This window comes from Plectropomus leopardus, chromosome 2 (genome assembly GCF_008729295.1).
Source record: "Plectropomus leopardus isolate mb chromosome 2, YSFRI_Pleo_2.0, whole genome shotgun sequence".
NCBI classification, from domain to species: domain Eukaryota; kingdom Metazoa; phylum Chordata; class Actinopteri; order Perciformes; family Serranidae; genus Plectropomus; species Plectropomus leopardus.
Genome location: NC_056464.1, coordinates 31,909,353 through 31,926,265, shown reverse-complemented (window position 1 = coordinate 31,926,265; position 16,913 = coordinate 31,909,353). Strand labels below are relative to the sequence as shown.

At 37.5% G+C, this 16,913-nt stretch overlaps 2 protein-coding genes across 3 annotated transcripts in view; one reads left to right on the top strand and one right to left on the bottom strand.

Moving 5' to 3' along the window:
- The window catches only part of pacsin1b (protein kinase C and casein kinase substrate in neurons 1b), a 34,942-nt gene extending 26,002 nt beyond the window's left edge, over window positions 1-8,940 (bottom strand). The window contains exon 1 of one of the 2 annotated variants that reach the window (XM_042508825.1): window positions 8,865-8,940. The gene's annotated coding sequence lies outside the window, so the exon portion shown is untranslated. Of the gene's footprint in view, window positions 1-1,870; window positions 2,051-8,864 lie in introns of those variants that run through there. The other variant, XM_042508832.1, reaches the window with a different exon arrangement.
- Window positions 8,941-10,599: 1,659 nt separating this feature from the next.
- On the top strand, window positions 10,600-16,913 carry rps10 (ribosomal protein S10). Its single transcript, XM_042508861.1, has 6 exons — window positions 10,600-10,681; window positions 11,157-11,306; window positions 12,334-12,508; window positions 14,637-14,714; window positions 16,442-16,497; window positions 16,829-16,913. Exons 2-6 carry the CDS (start codon window positions 11,157-11,159, stop codon window positions 16,868-16,870), a joined length of 501 nt encoding a protein of 166 aa, XP_042364795.1. The 5' UTR covers window positions 10,600-10,681; the 3' UTR covers window positions 16,871-16,913.

The window sequence follows — 16,913 nt, the reverse complement described above, 5'->3', positions numbered from 1 at the left end:
TCACAATTTTAGTTTCACTTCACATTTGGAATTCATGGCACAGTGGAGAGATAAAACTCAGACACAAAATGTGGCCTACTGGTTATTTTAGTCAATCATCAGGAGGCACACACACGTCTATAAATGTTTTGCAGGTGCTGGGTGACAATCTGCACAAAACACAAAAATACACGGGTTAACAGTTCCTATCTAATATTACGGGGACATGACAATTCAACCATGACCTCTTTGTCACATAACGTCTCCTGCAGATTAAAGAGAGAGAAAAAACAAATTTGTATGCGCCTGTATAGTTGTGGAGCACCACTTAATATTCCACGTAGAGCCAATTTCTCATACTCCAGGGTTAAAAGAATTCAATCAATACTTCAGGGCAAGTGTAGAGGACCTCTGTGCTCTCCACCCCACTTCCTTTGAAATCAATAACTTTTTTTTCCCCTCTGCCCGGTGCAGAGAGTCAGTGTGGACGCTGTTAATTGAAGCCTCTGCTTCAGCTGCTGGAGTCAAAGTGTGCACACACTGAGACTGATACTGGGCAGGAAAATGGAAATGACTCATTCAAAGACAGTGCAGCTGCTAAAAGCTCACACACACACACACACACACACACACACACACACACACACACACACACACAATCACACACACACACACACACACACACACACACAGAGAGAAAGCCTCTGTTGTTGTCTGAATGAGACGCCTCTGGCTGTTAGAAGTGAGATCCACTGAGAGGAAACACCATCAGTGATGCAGTCAGTGTGGAGGCGGCTGTTCAGTCAGCAAAGTGAAAACAGCTCTAGCAGGTATAAATATTGCTGTTTCTTTGAGTAAGCAAGCGACACCTGGTGCAGACACAATAAATACAACCATACTTAAAAATCTGTAAAAAAAAAAGTTGTCGGTCAATTAATTGATTAGCTGAGCAACAAAGACTTTGAGTATAGGTGTCATTGTTGACACAAAAATGCCAAATATTTCCTGGTTTAAGCCTCTTAAATGTGAGGAGAGAAGGCAGACATCTCCACAGCCAATATCTCCAACACTCGGCAACTCACACTAAAACAATCTAACGGGTAAAAGGAAAAAGAAAAGTACTTTTGATTTTTGGGGTGAAATGAAAGTTTGAAAGTTAGAAGTTAGCCTTGGAAAAAACAGCTGACAGAATAATTTCATTTCCATTTTTAGCTTTTCTGGAACTTTAATATCACATGAGCTTTTTCAGCGGATGGAGTTACCTCACTTGTCACAAATAGCTGTGAAACTAAGGTTTTATTCCAACATGAAAGAGGTGCTGAGACAGGAACATTCGGGCATGTGTTGATTGAAAGCACCACAACAGTTAATTTAATTACTGCTTGTTAGTTTTAGAGCAAAAATGCAAAACAATTTCAAATGTGAGCTGTTTTCAACAATTTTCTGAAATTTTATGCAATAAATAATTGCTCATAATAGGGTTAATGAAGGTTAATCACTTTTGGAAATATGCATTGGGCTTAGTCAAATCTGTAGTTTTACATCTTAGTTTCAATCAACAAGACTGTGATTAATTTTTGCTAAAAAAACCCCACATAAAACAGCTTTTCTGTCTTACATGATAATAATAAATCAAGATTCACCATATTACCAACACATCAAAATCAGCAAACATGCCACAACAGATGCCACAAAATGAGTAGAGAAAAGTTAAGAAAAAATGTGTGCATTGTTTTAATGTTATAATAATTATAGTAAGAAATCTTTGGGAGCTTCCTAAAGCCCATAAAGTTGTGCTTATGAGACTGCAAAGTGCTTCTTTTTTACTGTTAACTGACATTTTATTGACCAAATGATTAATGTATGAATCAGGAAAATAATTTTCACTTACACCACACAGACATCATCTTTAACAAACCCAGTCACCATGGCAACACCAAGCCCTCTTCCTCGCTCCTCCTTTGGCTCTGAAGCACTTCACTGACACTATAAATCTGACACGCTCCAGCCTCAGAGGAGCAAAGCAAACCTGCAGCCAACAACCTCGAACAGCCTCTTCTTGTTCCTCTTAAGCTGTGAGATGGTTTTGTAATGTATTATCTACAACAGTGGCGCCCGGAGAGACAACATGATTCTTGCGCTACGGAAAGTGAAAGTGTACCCACGTCACATGATGAAGATTCACAACAACTGGTCTTGTGACCCCTAAAATGAAGCCAGTTTTACCTGAGATACCTCATGGCAAGTTAGGGCCTTTGGTGTTAACAGCTACGAGTTGAGCCCTCAACAAAACAGTGATTATTCCCCCTAAAACTGTTTGTTTTTAAGGATTTTTAGCGGCCCAAAACTGCTCCAGTGTTAGGAATCTCTAAAGAAACCACCAAAAATAATAATAATAAAAAAAAACTTGAAAGATGAAGTACATGTAAAATGGTATGAAACAATCTAATTTGTTCAGTCTGTAATCATCTTGTAACCCCTTAGATTTGTTACTGGATCACATAAAGACCCAGATTAGGAACTACAGACTGATTTTCGCTCAGGATGCAACTAATAATTGGGCTAAAACTTTCCTCGATTAATTGATTCATCTAGGGCTGCAACTAATTAACTAATTTCTTTTAACTAATTTTAACTAACTAATTTCCTCAATTAAATAACATTCTGACAATTATAAAATATTAGAAAAACAGTGAAAAAAAAGCCCATCAGAAGATCCTGTCGCCTGTGGTGATTTTATTAAATGTCTCACATTTCTTGTATTAACATGAACATAATGGAAAAACAGAGAGAAAACCACAACATTTTCACATTTAGGCAGCTGGAACAATCAAAATTTTGGTCTTTTTGCTGAAACAGTTAATCAATGATTTAAAAAAAACCCAATAGCTACAGATTAATTTTCTCTAGATCTAATCAATCCAACTAATCAGTTAATCAACTTATTGTTGCGGCTCTAGAGTCATTATTAAGCTTCTAAAATGTTCTAAGATAATGCCAAATACAGTTTCCTGAAACCCAAGGTAATGTAGTCAAATTACACCAGCAGTCCCAAAACCAAAGATATTCAGCAAACAGTCACAAAAGACAAACAAATGCATCAAATCTTCATAAATAGGAACCTGGAGCTATATAACGTTTGAATTTTCGTGCTTAAAAAATGACCTTAAACGAGCATTATATTTTTTTTCTGTCCATCCATTCATCAAAAGGTAAAAGTGTAAATACTGTATAAATCTTGGGGCTGACCTTAACTGTTACTGTCTATCTGTTGTGAATTTATTATCAGGCAGTGACCTGGATTCACCTCTGTAGAAAAGATCTGTATGGTCGGACTGTGTTTGTTGCCGGTCTGCATCGTGCAGCCTGCTGGTTGGACTTTGCTGATTCAGTATCTAAAGGCGCCGTGCAGCAGAGTCAGAGAGTATAGACACAACGGGGAATTTATTATCAAAGTCTGGGAAGATGCTTCCAAAACATCTCATATATTAAATACAGTTCCCATTGAGTTAAATAGAATAGATTTGACTTTTATGCCTGATTTGCTAAATCAGCTTTTGGGTGAGAACTGGGAACTAATTTGGGACTCTGAAAATTTCTAAGCTACAAAAGATAACTACCTAGACAAGTGCTAATGTGTGTATTATTTATATACAGGGAATATGTCAAGTTTTAATGATTAATTAATAAGTCAATCAACAGAAAAACAGTCTTCCACACTTTTTCTGTGATAATTTAAGTATCTTTTTAAGAAAGAAATCCTGGTTTTAGCTTCCCAAATGTGAACATTTGAGGGTTTGCTTAAGTTGTGTTGAAATCACTTCATTGTTCACTTATTTGCAACTCTGCATATAATCAACATTCAGCAGTTTCCTCTACAGTGATGAGTAAACTGAGATTTTGGGATACTTAGAAACCTCATCATTTTGTGTCATCACTGAGTCAGAAAAACGTACATTTTAAATCTATAAAATGCAACTCACTGTGGGATTTTGAAAGTAGGAAGTTGTGATACGTGGCTCAACACTGACTTTCTAAGTGGTTGCTAATAATCGTCATCAGCTTCTGGTTTTAAAAGATGATTGCCATTTTTAACCATTTCATATTTTGAGTAATCAAGGTACAATGCATTGACTGGTGAGCTTTTTAATGAGAAAGAAAAACAATGAACAACATTTATTCTGAGTGAAGACAGGACGGCTCTCTTGTGCAATTGTCGGTCTGAAACTCCAGTTTAGCAGTTGCTCAACACAGTATGTATGCCCTGGTACCCCCTGGGCCTTTAAGGAAACACAGCCTGCCTTTCTCCCATGATCCCCTGTGAGGATCCTGTCTCAGGCTCCAATTACCGCACAGTTCAGGCCAAATCCAAAGCCCTGCGCTCTGTCCCACCATCCTGTCTCTGAACACGTACAGAGGAAGCTCTCCATTCAGTGGTGTACATTACTGACTTGATGTTTGAAAAGATGCATCCAAATCTACTCACTTAGACAGTTTTAGGAGAGTAACTTCATAATAATTTTTAACGTATTGTGTTGTCTTCATTCTCAGAGGAGCCGAGATCAAATTAAAATTTAAATTGCATTGATCCAAAACTCAGACATAAATAGAAAAGGCTTGGTTACAAAAGGCAAAAGGGACTCATAGAGAAGAACAAACTTAATTGCTTTCAATCAGCTAATGTCAAGAGGAGCTCGTCATGAGCACCAGGTGTGACATGTCGAGCTTGTTAAGTGCAAATGGAAAGTGGAGGCAAACAGTGGCGTCAGTGCCCAGAGGGAATAACGTAGTAAAATCTATAGTTATTTATACAGAAAATGAAAGAACGACTTAAGCTTCAGTCTAATTAATTACATTAGCAATGACGGCTCATCTGTCATTGCTCCAACAAACACAGAGACGAGTTGAAGCTGGTGCCGCAAATCAAATGAGTGTCCCTCATTTGTCACATGAATTAATCCAATTATGGGACACACTCACATGAAAGCACCTCAGCATGAGTGACACACACAAATCCACTCATGCCTCTCTCTCTAAATGACCCTCAGATATTATATTTTGGTGAAATACAACACTGAATTTGTAGATACTAGGGCATGCAATTAATTCTCTTAACTTCATAACCCATGTAATTAATCCTTAAAAATCTAGCATTGTGTTAAACTTTACAATAACTCATGCTACTTTTTTAGTTCTTGAAAAAAAAAAATTGCTTGCTCACAGTATATTCCTCAGTTTCCACTTCCTGCAGCCAAGCAATCCCCTCTTAAAGCACAAATGTGTTTGTTTAGGCTTTGTTATTGCAGGTTTATGGTTTGATGATTAGAAACGATATGACATCATTTCCTCATGACACACCACACAAGATGCAGAGAATTTCTACTCAGTTGCTTGACAGCAAAAACTGAATGAAAATAACCAGTATTCAAGCATTACTTTTGTGTATATCTGAATGTCAAATCGGACATTGTCAAATTGTGTGTTTACCCTGAGTTACAGTGTAGAATCCAAGTGTTCACAATTTACAATCATTTTTAATAAAGAAGTCCCAAATGACATTTTTGGGTCCTCAAGGCTTCAGCGATAATTACCTGCTAAAATTCAAAGCTTAGGATGTGATGTGATGTGACCCCTATGGGAGATTAGGTGGAGAAGGTGGACTATTGCACTCAGTGTTTCTGTAAGTGAGTGATAACTTGAACGACTGGGGTCAGGCCCATTAACTGTATGAATAATGGATGTAGCTGCTGTGACATCACACATTGTTTGTCAGTTGCCTTTTGAAGCCTCGAGTTTGGCCTTCTTGGTGTTTTTGAAGTCAGAAGTAACCATTTGGACGAGAGAAATAATACTGGAAATCGAGGAGACTATCTGCAGACAGCCTGTCACTCAAGGGGCCCTGCCCTTAAATATGCATAATTTGGGGCTTGATAAAAATTTAAATGGTGATTAATATAAAATGTTGAAATTAGCTGTAGAGATTAAAACTGTTTTTTTTTTTTTTTATAACATGCTATAAACATGTTTATTTCTGCTTTAAATTTGGGCATTTTAACATCAGTGTGTGTGGGGATTGGCCCTGTTTTGGAGACAGCCTCATGTGGCCATTCGATGAGTTGCAGTTTTTGGCATTGGCTTCATTTTTTAGTCTTGGAGGTGTCCGCTTGGCAAGGCTGCATCACTAGATGCAAAGCAAGCACTTTACTACAATTACCAGCCCTTGATAACTGTCCACAATTCATCTCATACATTCCTTTTCCTTTTTGGAGCGACACTTTAATGGTTTGAACTGGGGGTTAATGACTGTGCCGAGGACGCTGGCATCGTTAGTGTTCCACATTGGCCACCCACTTTCGGTTTCCTCCAGTAGTTTGCTGGTGAAAATCTACCGATTTAGACGCTGACCATGGCAACATTTGAAGCTTTCAGGTCAGCCCTCACTGTAAAACAGAGGAAGTATCGAATCTTCACATTTAAGAAACTGTAACCAGCAAATATTTGACTTTTTTGCTTGAAATGGGACTGTGATACATAATGAAGTGTTAAGCACTGCTTCATCGTTGTCAGTTAATTTGTGATTAATCAGCTGGTCATTTAAGCACCAGTGAGATGATGAGAAAATGACTTATTAAATCAGGCTGATGCTCTTTTTATCCAGTGCACAGTATGTGGAAACATAATGTAGATTCCTCTGCTGCAGTTTATAAAATGCAAATCCAGTGGGTGACATAAGATGTCAGGCTGACTGTCTTCACAGTGTTAGGCTGTTAAAAAGATTTCAGACACATAAAGTAACTTTAAAGGCGTACTCCAGCACTTTTGTACTGCACTCCCTCCAGGCTGGGAGGCTTCAAAGCAGCAAAGGCTGAAATATCTCGATCTTTACTCCGTATTATCAGAATCAGAAATATTGTATTGATCGTCAAGAGGATATTGTGATACATTACAGTCACTCTGATATACAGCATAGGGAATTATAAGCAAAAAGAAGTATGAAAATAACAAGTAAAACAAGTGCATCATGCTTCAGTGTTTAACACTATGTAAGATATTAAAAAATATATCTTTGTAATGCAAAGTATATTATGCACACTGAAATATAAGCAAATAGCCTATGTGCATAACATTACAATGTATGAAAAGCGTGTAACGTTTTAGTTTTTTCTATTAATGATAAATGGACTTGCACTTTTATAGTGCTTTTGCAGCTGCACAACCACTTTGTGTTTTCACCCTACGAGTCACATTCACCCATTCACGCACACAATCATACACTGAGGCTGCCGTGCAAGGTGCCAACTGCTAGATCTATAGATAGATAGACTTGATTGTTCACCTCAGTGGAAATTTATCTTTGGCCTCGCTCAGACACAGCAAAGATACATACAGACACATAAAACAATACAAAATTAAAAATGCACAAATATTCAATATATATAGTGCAAACAGGCAGGTATGAGCAATAAATCATATAAATAGAAATAAATAGTGAAAGAGAGCACGTCATAGTTTTCCCTAATACAGTTATTCTGTGGTCATTGCCTGAATGGCATATGGACTAGAGGACTTCCTATAAATATTACAGCTGGTTTTTGGGACCCTAAATCAATAGCTAGACAGGAACAGCTCAAACTCTAAATGTAACTGATGGATTGGATGTAATGGAGTCATACACAGTCACATCCGACAGGCACAAACACTGGGAACATTGCCCAAAGATACTTTTAAATACAAACTAGAGAGCAAGGATAAAACCGCCAAACTTCTGGCTAGAGGACGACCCGCTCTACCTGCCCAGGTCAAGCCCTTAAAGGCCAAGTGTCAAAAACACTTGATCCTGCACTTCCCAAAATGCAACACAGTTGCATCTTTTATAAAACTTTGTAAATGCACACGTCAAACACATTTTTTCTCTCATTATACATGTTTTGTCTCTGAGTCAAAGCATAGACGATCCTAATATTTTCCACAAATATACAATCGTTTCAAGCAGTAACTTTAATTATAAAAACTGTGGAGTGGCCCTTTAAGACATTAGAAGGAACACAATGTTTTTTTGAATAAACTGACTCATGTTTAAGGCTTACATCAAACTTTGGCTAAATTAATGACTTTAACATACAAAATATAACTGAATTTTAAATCTGCAGATATTTCATGTGTAAATTCTTCATATGAGAGCTGCACAGTCATCAGTGTGTGCAGCCGCCTGTTGTGCTGGTGTGAGTGTAGCAGTCCATCAGTAATGAGAGTTCAGAACCGTGGACAGAGCTCACTCACACATCAGTCTGAGCTCTCACTGAGGTCTGAACCTCCCAGCAGCTCTGATCTGATCCTCCAGCTGCTCTCCACTGATGAATCAAAGAAATGTGCTGGTCTGGAGGAAGCACCAGCTCTCTCTCTCTCTCCCCAGAGACGAGCTTTTTTACTTTAGACATCCCTCCCTGCCCTCTGCTGCAGCCAACACAGACTGCTGCTGCTGCTGCTGCTGGCTCTCTATCTGCATCCTCTGTCTGCACAGCAACTAAATGTTGTGAATCTAAACTATTAACCTCAATATACATAGACCCTGATTCATTTTTTAAATGAGTGACATGGAACAGGAGCACGGGCTGGTGGTGGTTCAAGTTAACTCGCACTTCAGCATAAAACTGCAGGTTTTTATGTGGCAAACAGACAGAGAGGCTATAACAGCGACTTTTCTGCTCAAAACAATTAACTTTTAATGCCATAGACTTTCATTTATCCGCAGCAAAAACATCACTGTTCTCACCGATATCAGATGTAACGGTGCAGCATAATTAACTATAAATTAAGCTACTTTATCCTCAACAAACCTAATCTATATGTGGATGCGTCGCTTTGAAATATCAAGGAAAACGTACCGGGAAGAGATTTTAATCCAGCTTCTTTGATTATTTTTCAAAATGTGATCATTGTTCATCAGCAGGAGCTGCCTCCGTTGTATCGCCGGTAGATGTATCGCTGAAAGGAGCCGCCAGATGGGGGATGGTCCGGGATTTTAGGTCAAGGTAGACATAACGAGCAACGAGACTTCCGGGAAGCTCTTTCAAAATAAACGTTTTTGAGAGGGAAAAGCGGAAACGTGTGCTGTGAAAAATAATCAAAGATTAAAATAAATAAATGATAAAACGACAATAAAAATAAGATAAAGAATAAAAGTAGTGAAATAATGAAAAAAGCAATACTCATCATAACTGGGAATAAAAAAGCAAAAAAAAGGTTTATGTCAAGTAAGGTTTTACATAAGAAATTTGATTTTGTGCATAAGGAAAAATAGGAAGTCAGAAACTAACTAATAATTTATAGTAAAAAAGAGAGAAAGAAAAAAATATTTTTCAAAATATGTGAGGAAAATAAATCTATTTTAAAAAATGAAAGACCTATACGGTATTTTAAATAACAATGATAGATTGTGAAAAATGTTGACCAAGAGAACCAATGTTTGAATGTAGTGCTAAAACTTTTTTTAAATTATCTAAACAGAATTAATAGAACATTTTGATGGTGGAATAATCAATTAGGTAATTAAATCAATGAAAGACAAAGCTAAACATTGTCTGGTACAGATTCTCAAATATGAAGATTTGTTGCTCATACAAGTATGAGGAGTTACTGATCGTTACATGTTGAACAAGGATTAAAACCTCCTTTTTGGATGAGGAAAATAAAATCAGATAACAGTACATACCTAAAATTAAATTGAAAAAAAAAAAAAAAAAAAAAAAAAAAAAAAATATATATATATATATATAATATATATATAATATATATATAATATATAATAATATATAACAGAAATAATATATAATAATAATAATAATCATAGTAATAATAACAATAATTATAGTTATTATATATCTGACTATTTATCTTCTTAATTGTTTTATTCCCAATGATATGATTTTGTCTTCATATATTTTCTCTTATAATATTTTCTTTTATTGCATTTATTCTTATATTTTCTGAAATATTATTAATTTAGTACTCAAACTGCCTTTTTGAGATCTGTCTGCTTTATCCCTTTTATTCCTTTTAATTTTTGCTTTATTCTTGTTGACCTTTTCTATACACATTTAGTTCTTGCCTTTTGGTTATACTTTTATAGAATTTTCTTTGTTAAGGTTTATTTTATTTTTCCTGAATTCCTGCCTTTGCTTTGTATGTCAAATCCCTTTGTGGTGCTGTATGAATGAAGTTATTATGATATTATCAATAATAATAATTGTTATTATTTGTATTATTAGTCGTAGTAATAGTAGTACTTGCTGTTGTAGTAAAACAACAATAATAAAAAAGATAAGACATGCTGGAAATAACACTGCACTAGCATTAATTTTAAAAGGAGGAGATTTAGGCATTTACAAACTCATATATGCCCTCCTAATTGATAGTATTTTCCAAGAGTGTTTGATGGTAATTGATATGCCATAAAGACATTATTTTGAAATGCTTTTTATTAAAAAAAAAAAAAAAAGCATAGAAACCCAAACAAACCCAACAACAACCTTATACTAACTTTAAGGTGTTTGTTTATAGCTCTATAAATACTGTAGAGGCCGTTCCTCCCCTCCGCACCAGCAGGGGGCGACACAGCTCCGGCAGCCCGGGCCGAGACGATAAACCTTCCCGATCAACGACAGTCGTTCCTTCCGGCTCCGGTCCCTTAACAAGTGGAAAGGTAAAGACAAACCCAGCGCTGTAATCTAAATATATCTTCAACATCTCATGTCCTATAAAACAAAAATAATAGACGGTCGATTGTTGCTAATATCATCATTAAAAGTGTAAACGTATTTCAGCCTTAAACCGTTTGCAGATGTGGATATTTGACTTAGAAGTGGGGAAGTAACCCCGGTACTGATATTCACCAACGGCTGCCATTTTTGTCGGTTAACGCGGTCCGCGTTAGTTAATGTTAAAAGTGTATAGATAGCTGTGTATATAAGTGTATAGATAGCGAGGTGAACACTTTAAAATAAGTTACCATGTTGGCTTAATAACGCGTTATTTTGGGGCTTTCCGTCGCTCTGTTTTATGTCAGTATGTGTAGCCAAGTCTGCTAACAGGCTAGCTGTTAGCTATAGGAAGCTAATGAAAGCTCTCTGTAACGTGCCTTTGCGGGATTTGAAGCATAAACATGTCACTTCACACAGATGCTGATGCCCAAGAAGAATCGTGTTGCTATCTATGAGCTCCTCTTCAAGGAGGGAGTCATGGTGGCCAAAAAAGATGTCCACCTGGCCAAGCATCCGGAGCTTGCTGACAAGAATGTGCCCAACCTTCATGTGATGAAAGCGATGCAGGTGAGAGACCAGACGGTGATGGGTGGACACTGATATCGTCACTTTTTTATGTGGATAAATCTTAAATCTAGCTTTATGGATGAGCAGTGATGTGTTTTCCTGTAGAGCCTAAGTGACAGGTGAAGCCTGAGTACTGACATTAAACTGTGAGGGTAGATTTTAGGCAAGGCAGCTTCACCTGTATACTACATTTCATTCAACAAGGTGATTCAAAGAGTGCTAACATATTAAAAGATAAAATGAAATGCCAAATACTTGGAAAAATATTTTTAAAATCCCCATTAAAAATAGCAAAAGTGCAGGCAAGAGGTGCAAAGATGAAAATGTTAATTAAAATCTTATAAAATCAAGTTTAAAAATGATACAGCAGTTAAGTCATGTTGTTTCATGACGTTACGGCTTTGTTAAACATTGACTGTTGAAACTGATGCTTGCCTCTGTGACCTGAATATATGTTAGTACAGGAGGAGCACAAACTGTGGGTGGGGGGGTATTGTAACTTGTGTGATGACATGTACATAACAAAATTAAAAAATGTGGTGTGAAACTGTATTTAAACTTACATTTTTTGATTGATACATATGCAAAAGTGATCCTCAAAAGGCTGATAAGATGCAGCTAACAAAATGTAATCTGAAAGCAAAATATGTTGAGAACAAATATGCTTTTGTCCGAGGAGAAACAGGTGCTGGTTGGCAAGCTTGTGTGTCAGTATCAGAGAAGCTTTTTGTCTCTTTCAAAACTTCAAAAAGGTTGAACTTGCGCAGCAGAGCCCTTTGAGAATCATAGTATAGAAACTTTTAATGCTCTCAATGAGGGTATTGTAGTAGAAGTCAATGGCACTTCTGTTTGGTTGAGGTAGATGGGTGGGCATGAAAGTAAAATGTAATAAATCAGCTACTGAAGGGGGGAGCATGGCAGAATAGTCTGCCTGAAAGGATACGCATAATGTACTAAGTAATATATGCTTTCAGTAGCTGGGTTGATACTCAGTGTGTAAACTACTTTGTTTGTGCTTTTCTTCCAGTCCCTGAAGTCCTGTGGGTATGTCAAGGAGCAATTTGCCTGGCGTCATTTTTACTGGTACCTCACCAATGAAGGTATCCAGTACCTGAGAGACTTCCTCCACCTTCCCCCTGAGATTGTGCCCGCCACCCTGCGCCGCCAGACCCGCCCTGAGACCGCAAGGCCCAGGCCCAAGGGTAAGATCACTAATGCACATGTAATGTAGGTTTGGTTGAGTGTTTGCTTTTTTGCTGGAATGCACTGTATTTCTCAAAAAGCTAATGGTACAACACGAGAACACTGATAATAATTACTTACGTTATTTTTTAAAGTCACGAGAATAATAATGTAGTAATCTGTCTCCAGTTTTTAGTCTTTAGTACATCAGATTAGTTGTAGACTCCCTCTGAATTTTGCAATCTGATAAAAATCACAAGTCATTAGCTGTTGATGTAAACCTGCTGAGTGGACGCATTCCAAAGAGATTAACAACATGGAGTCAAAAGGCTGCAGCCACGGCTCGGTGCTGTGAGTTCAGAAACTCTGATCGTTTAACGTCTCCAGCTGAGTTTTAGCCTCAGACGACCTGAAACTGAGTTATTTTATATAATAATAAAAGGCGAATCCAGTCTCAATAAGATTTTCTGCTCATGTAGTAGGAAGGGCTGGAATTTGTGGGGGAATCACAAGCCAGATTATCATCTTCCTCCATCGGCACTTGTCAGATTTTGGTTTCGATGTGAATCTTGGATTTAAAACTGAAATGTCGTCACCAGATTCAGAACAGCAGATCCTTTTATTATAGTTCATTTTTGCTTCTTACATCGAAATATTTAAAACCAAGAAAATGTTGTGCTTTGGGGAATTTCAGAGTGATATAAATTATTACAGACATCAGTACTAAAACAGATCATTAAAATAATCATGAAAGTCAAAACACAAAGAGGAAATACACGTTTTAGAACACAAACTTTTTTAGAGCCTTAACTTTCCCTAAACATTACAGTATTGTAAACTAGTTTGTAATACTATAATTTTTTTTTAAAGTTGTATGGTTGTTACAATACCAGAATTTTAAAATTCTATGTAATACCAATATATAAAAAATAAATACCCATTAATACCTCTTTTTGTACCACAATAAAGTTCTAGGCACAAAAACAAAATGTATTTTTTAATAAATTAACAACCTACACATGGTGCTTTTACAGTCGCTGGACACATGCCTCAGTCATGTGGTGGGTTTGCCGTCACAGCCACAGGTTGAGAAACCGTTAACTTTCTTTATTGTGTCATCTGTGCAGCTTTGGGTTTCCTTGTATAACTTCAGTACTTTCAGTTTTATAATTTACAGAGATCATTTAAACATAAGGATTAAAAAAAATTGATACTCAACACAACCTAAATATTTAGACAAAGCAATGACAGACCTCAACTCCATATTGATAAGCATGGATGTGGTACAAAACCCATTCAAATAACTATTTATTGGGCTGATTTAATAGTTACCTCAAGTTGTTGGATTTCATGTTAATACACTGCTCTGTGGCATCAATGATTTTTCTCGTCCGTTATCCTCCCTCTGGTGTGTATGTGTAGACACTCGCTGCAGACAGACGGCTGGCTGGTCTCAGCCTCAACATACACAAGAATTCAACTCATTAGCAGATACTCATTAGGCTCAACTGCTGCATACGATTGGTGTTCCTTTGTAGCTGATAGAACAATTCACTTCAGTTATAATTTAGCTTGGTGTGTCTGTAAACATACCAGGATTTAGGTTTAGATGTGGCACCAACCTGAGAACGAGCAGAGGGGTCAAAGACTTTGCATTTCAGCAAGTTAATGCTCTGCTTGTTCAAAGGGTGTTTGATGAATAGCTGGTACTGTGGCTCTTACTGGCAGTCTTTGTTGCTCTTATGGATAATGAGCAGTGGACTCCACTGTCTGCTGTGTGTGTGTTTGTGGAATAATTATTGGCTAAAATTCTATTATCGGAGCAATGATTTAATTTTCCTATCAACTAATGTGTCATCACACATCATTCATCCCTCGCTCAAGAGTTTAAGTGCAGGATAAAATGTGATCGTTTCCCCCGTTAGCGCACAGATGACTTAAAGTTGGTCATACATTTGCTCTTGAAAGATCTCCCTGAGACTCAATTTTCTAAATACTGTTCCCTATTGTAGCACACATGTATTTAGTCACACCCCTTGGCTTTAAAGCTGAATTCTTAATTCAAAATGTACGAATGTTTCTCTGATTTTATATTTTTGTGCAGCAAAATGACTCTTAATGATCTCAATTTTGTGTTCATTTCTGCAGGAATGGAGGGAGAGAGGCCCGCCCGCCTCAACCGCGGGGAGTCTGACAGAGACGCATACAGGCGATCTGCTGCACCCCGTAAGTATATACCTCTAACAAGTATCACCCTTATGATCTGAGTCATTTATGTGGTCTTGTATTGAATTTATTTTTTATATGAGCAGCATAAAGTCATAGAGAGGCATGTAGAAATGGTGACTTAGGTTAGGAACATTAGGTCGATTCTTAAGATGGTATTTTGTGTAGAGAATGATCTATAAAGTTAAGTTCACACTGCACAACCTGGCGTCTTGTAATCGTGACTCTTGAAGTAATCATGGTTTTCACTCTGTGACTGACTGGTGACAGGGTCACACACCACAAGCTCTGTCATTCATTCAGCCTTTATTTAAATCTGGAGCAAGCCCTTACGTCATTAATGTCAAGAGCACAGAAAACACAAAAAACAAACAGTGTGAACACAATTAAAAACAGTCATATTAAAAAGTGAAGAAATTTGTCATCATAGGTAGATCATGTGGAATAATTACTATCTGACCAGTTTCATAAAGTGCTGAGGTATGTTGGCGTGTTGCTTTTCAAGACTTTATAAATGAAAAGAAACCAATGCGTTTCTTTTTTTACAGATAAAGGTACTCATCCCACCTTATCATATAAAATGCAATTATGGGTGGAAAAAGTAACCATTACCAGAAGGAATCCCCTATGAGTATTACGCCTTTTCTTACAGCGTTGTAGTGCGTCTTGGGTGATCAGATGACAGTTGGACAGCGGTGTATATACAGGTGTAAACGCCTCATTGTGATCTGATCACTCACTACTGTCCACTCATCTACTGTCCTTTGTTAACACTCATACGCCCCGATGTTTCCCTGACAAGGACGACATCATCAGTGCAGGACGTGGTGGTGGTTTTGGTGACAGTGCACCAATGCTCTATAAACTAAATAGCAAATATCAAAGTGAAGAAGTGACAAAGTTATCAGGCTGTGAAGAACCGTTGCATGTGTAATCCATCCCCTCCGTCTTTGTCACTGTCTTCCTCTCAAACACACACGCACCTTGGACAGTTTCTGTCCGCATTCTGTGTTTTCTGCTCTCATTGGCTGTTGGCTCCCTGAAAGGTCACGATATTTTCTATGTAGGCGGAGCATTTAAATGCAAGTATTTTGCTAATTTGGCCAAACAAACTGTAGATGTGGAAGCTAACTAAGCTATGCAATGCTTGGTTTTGATGTTAGCTTGAAGGATGGTCTTGACTGGTGATTTGATAAAACAGTTGAATGATGTGCTGCGCTTTCTCTACGATAGATACTTGGGGATTGTCTGCGACGTTTTAGTGAGCCTCTCGGCTTGCGTCTTTCGACAGTACATACATAGCGCTCGGACATCGATTTGCTAGCGCTCAGCCAAATCAGATTTGTCTCTGATCAGAGACTTTGGCAGGGACCTTTTAAAACTGACAGTCACCTGAAAATCATGGCTGAAGTTGTGAAGTGTTCACTAGGCAACAACTTGATCTTGAGAATGCAGTCAATTTCAATGATGTGAAGTCCTGTCGAGAAAGTCATGACACAAATATGCACATTTTAAAGGATATTTAACAGTGTAAATGAGGCTTTAATGCGATAAGCGTTGACCGTGTTGAAGTTTCACAGTCCAGAGACAGAGTTAATGTTAATTACCTTAATGCAGTCAAGACTACCTTCTCAAAATAAACTTTTGTGAACAAGTCCTTATTTTGCAATGTGTCTTAAAGCTCATATGATGAAAGTTGACTGACATATTTCTAATTTTTCCATCAGCTGGTGCTGATAAGAAAGCAGAGGCCGGTGCTGGAGCTGCCACAGAATTCCAGTTCGTAAGTACAGCTGACATGTTCCTACTGTAACATCATGTGAATTATGTTTCTTTAAATTCCCTTACGGGAAATTTTTGGTTGACTAGAGCAGCATATTTTTGGTCCTTAGTCATTTTTCTTATTATGGTAAACAAAGAATGTTTTCCACAGCAATTATACAACAAAAATGTCAAGCGTTCCTCACAGAAACATTGTTAGCTTGTGGGTGCGGTTTTACAATAGTTTGAACAAAATGTCAGCAGGCTGACTTTGGTCTGCTGTTGTAAAATTGCTTTTCTTCTGTTGAACTTGGGTTGACTGATGTATTGACAAGAACTTCTCCCTGTTGCAGAGGGGAGGCTTCGGACGTGGCAGAGGACAGCAGCCTCAGTAAATTTAACCACCTCTTTCTGTACAATAAAGAAAATCAAAACACA

Excerpts from the sequence above, each read along its gene's own strand:
- rps10 (XM_042508861.1), top strand. The coding sequence starts at position 11,157 with ATGCTGATGCCCAAGAAGAATCGTGTTGCTATCTATGAGCTCCTCTTC. Across the intron at positions 12,509-14,636 it reads CGCAAGGCCCAGGCCCAAGG|GAATGGAGGGAGAGAGGCCC; the intron begins GTAAGATCACTA and ends TCATTTCTGCAG. Across the intron at positions 14,715-16,441 it reads CAGGCGATCTGCTGCACCCC|CTGGTGCTGATAAGAAAGCA; the intron begins GTAAGTATATAC and ends TTTTTCCATCAG.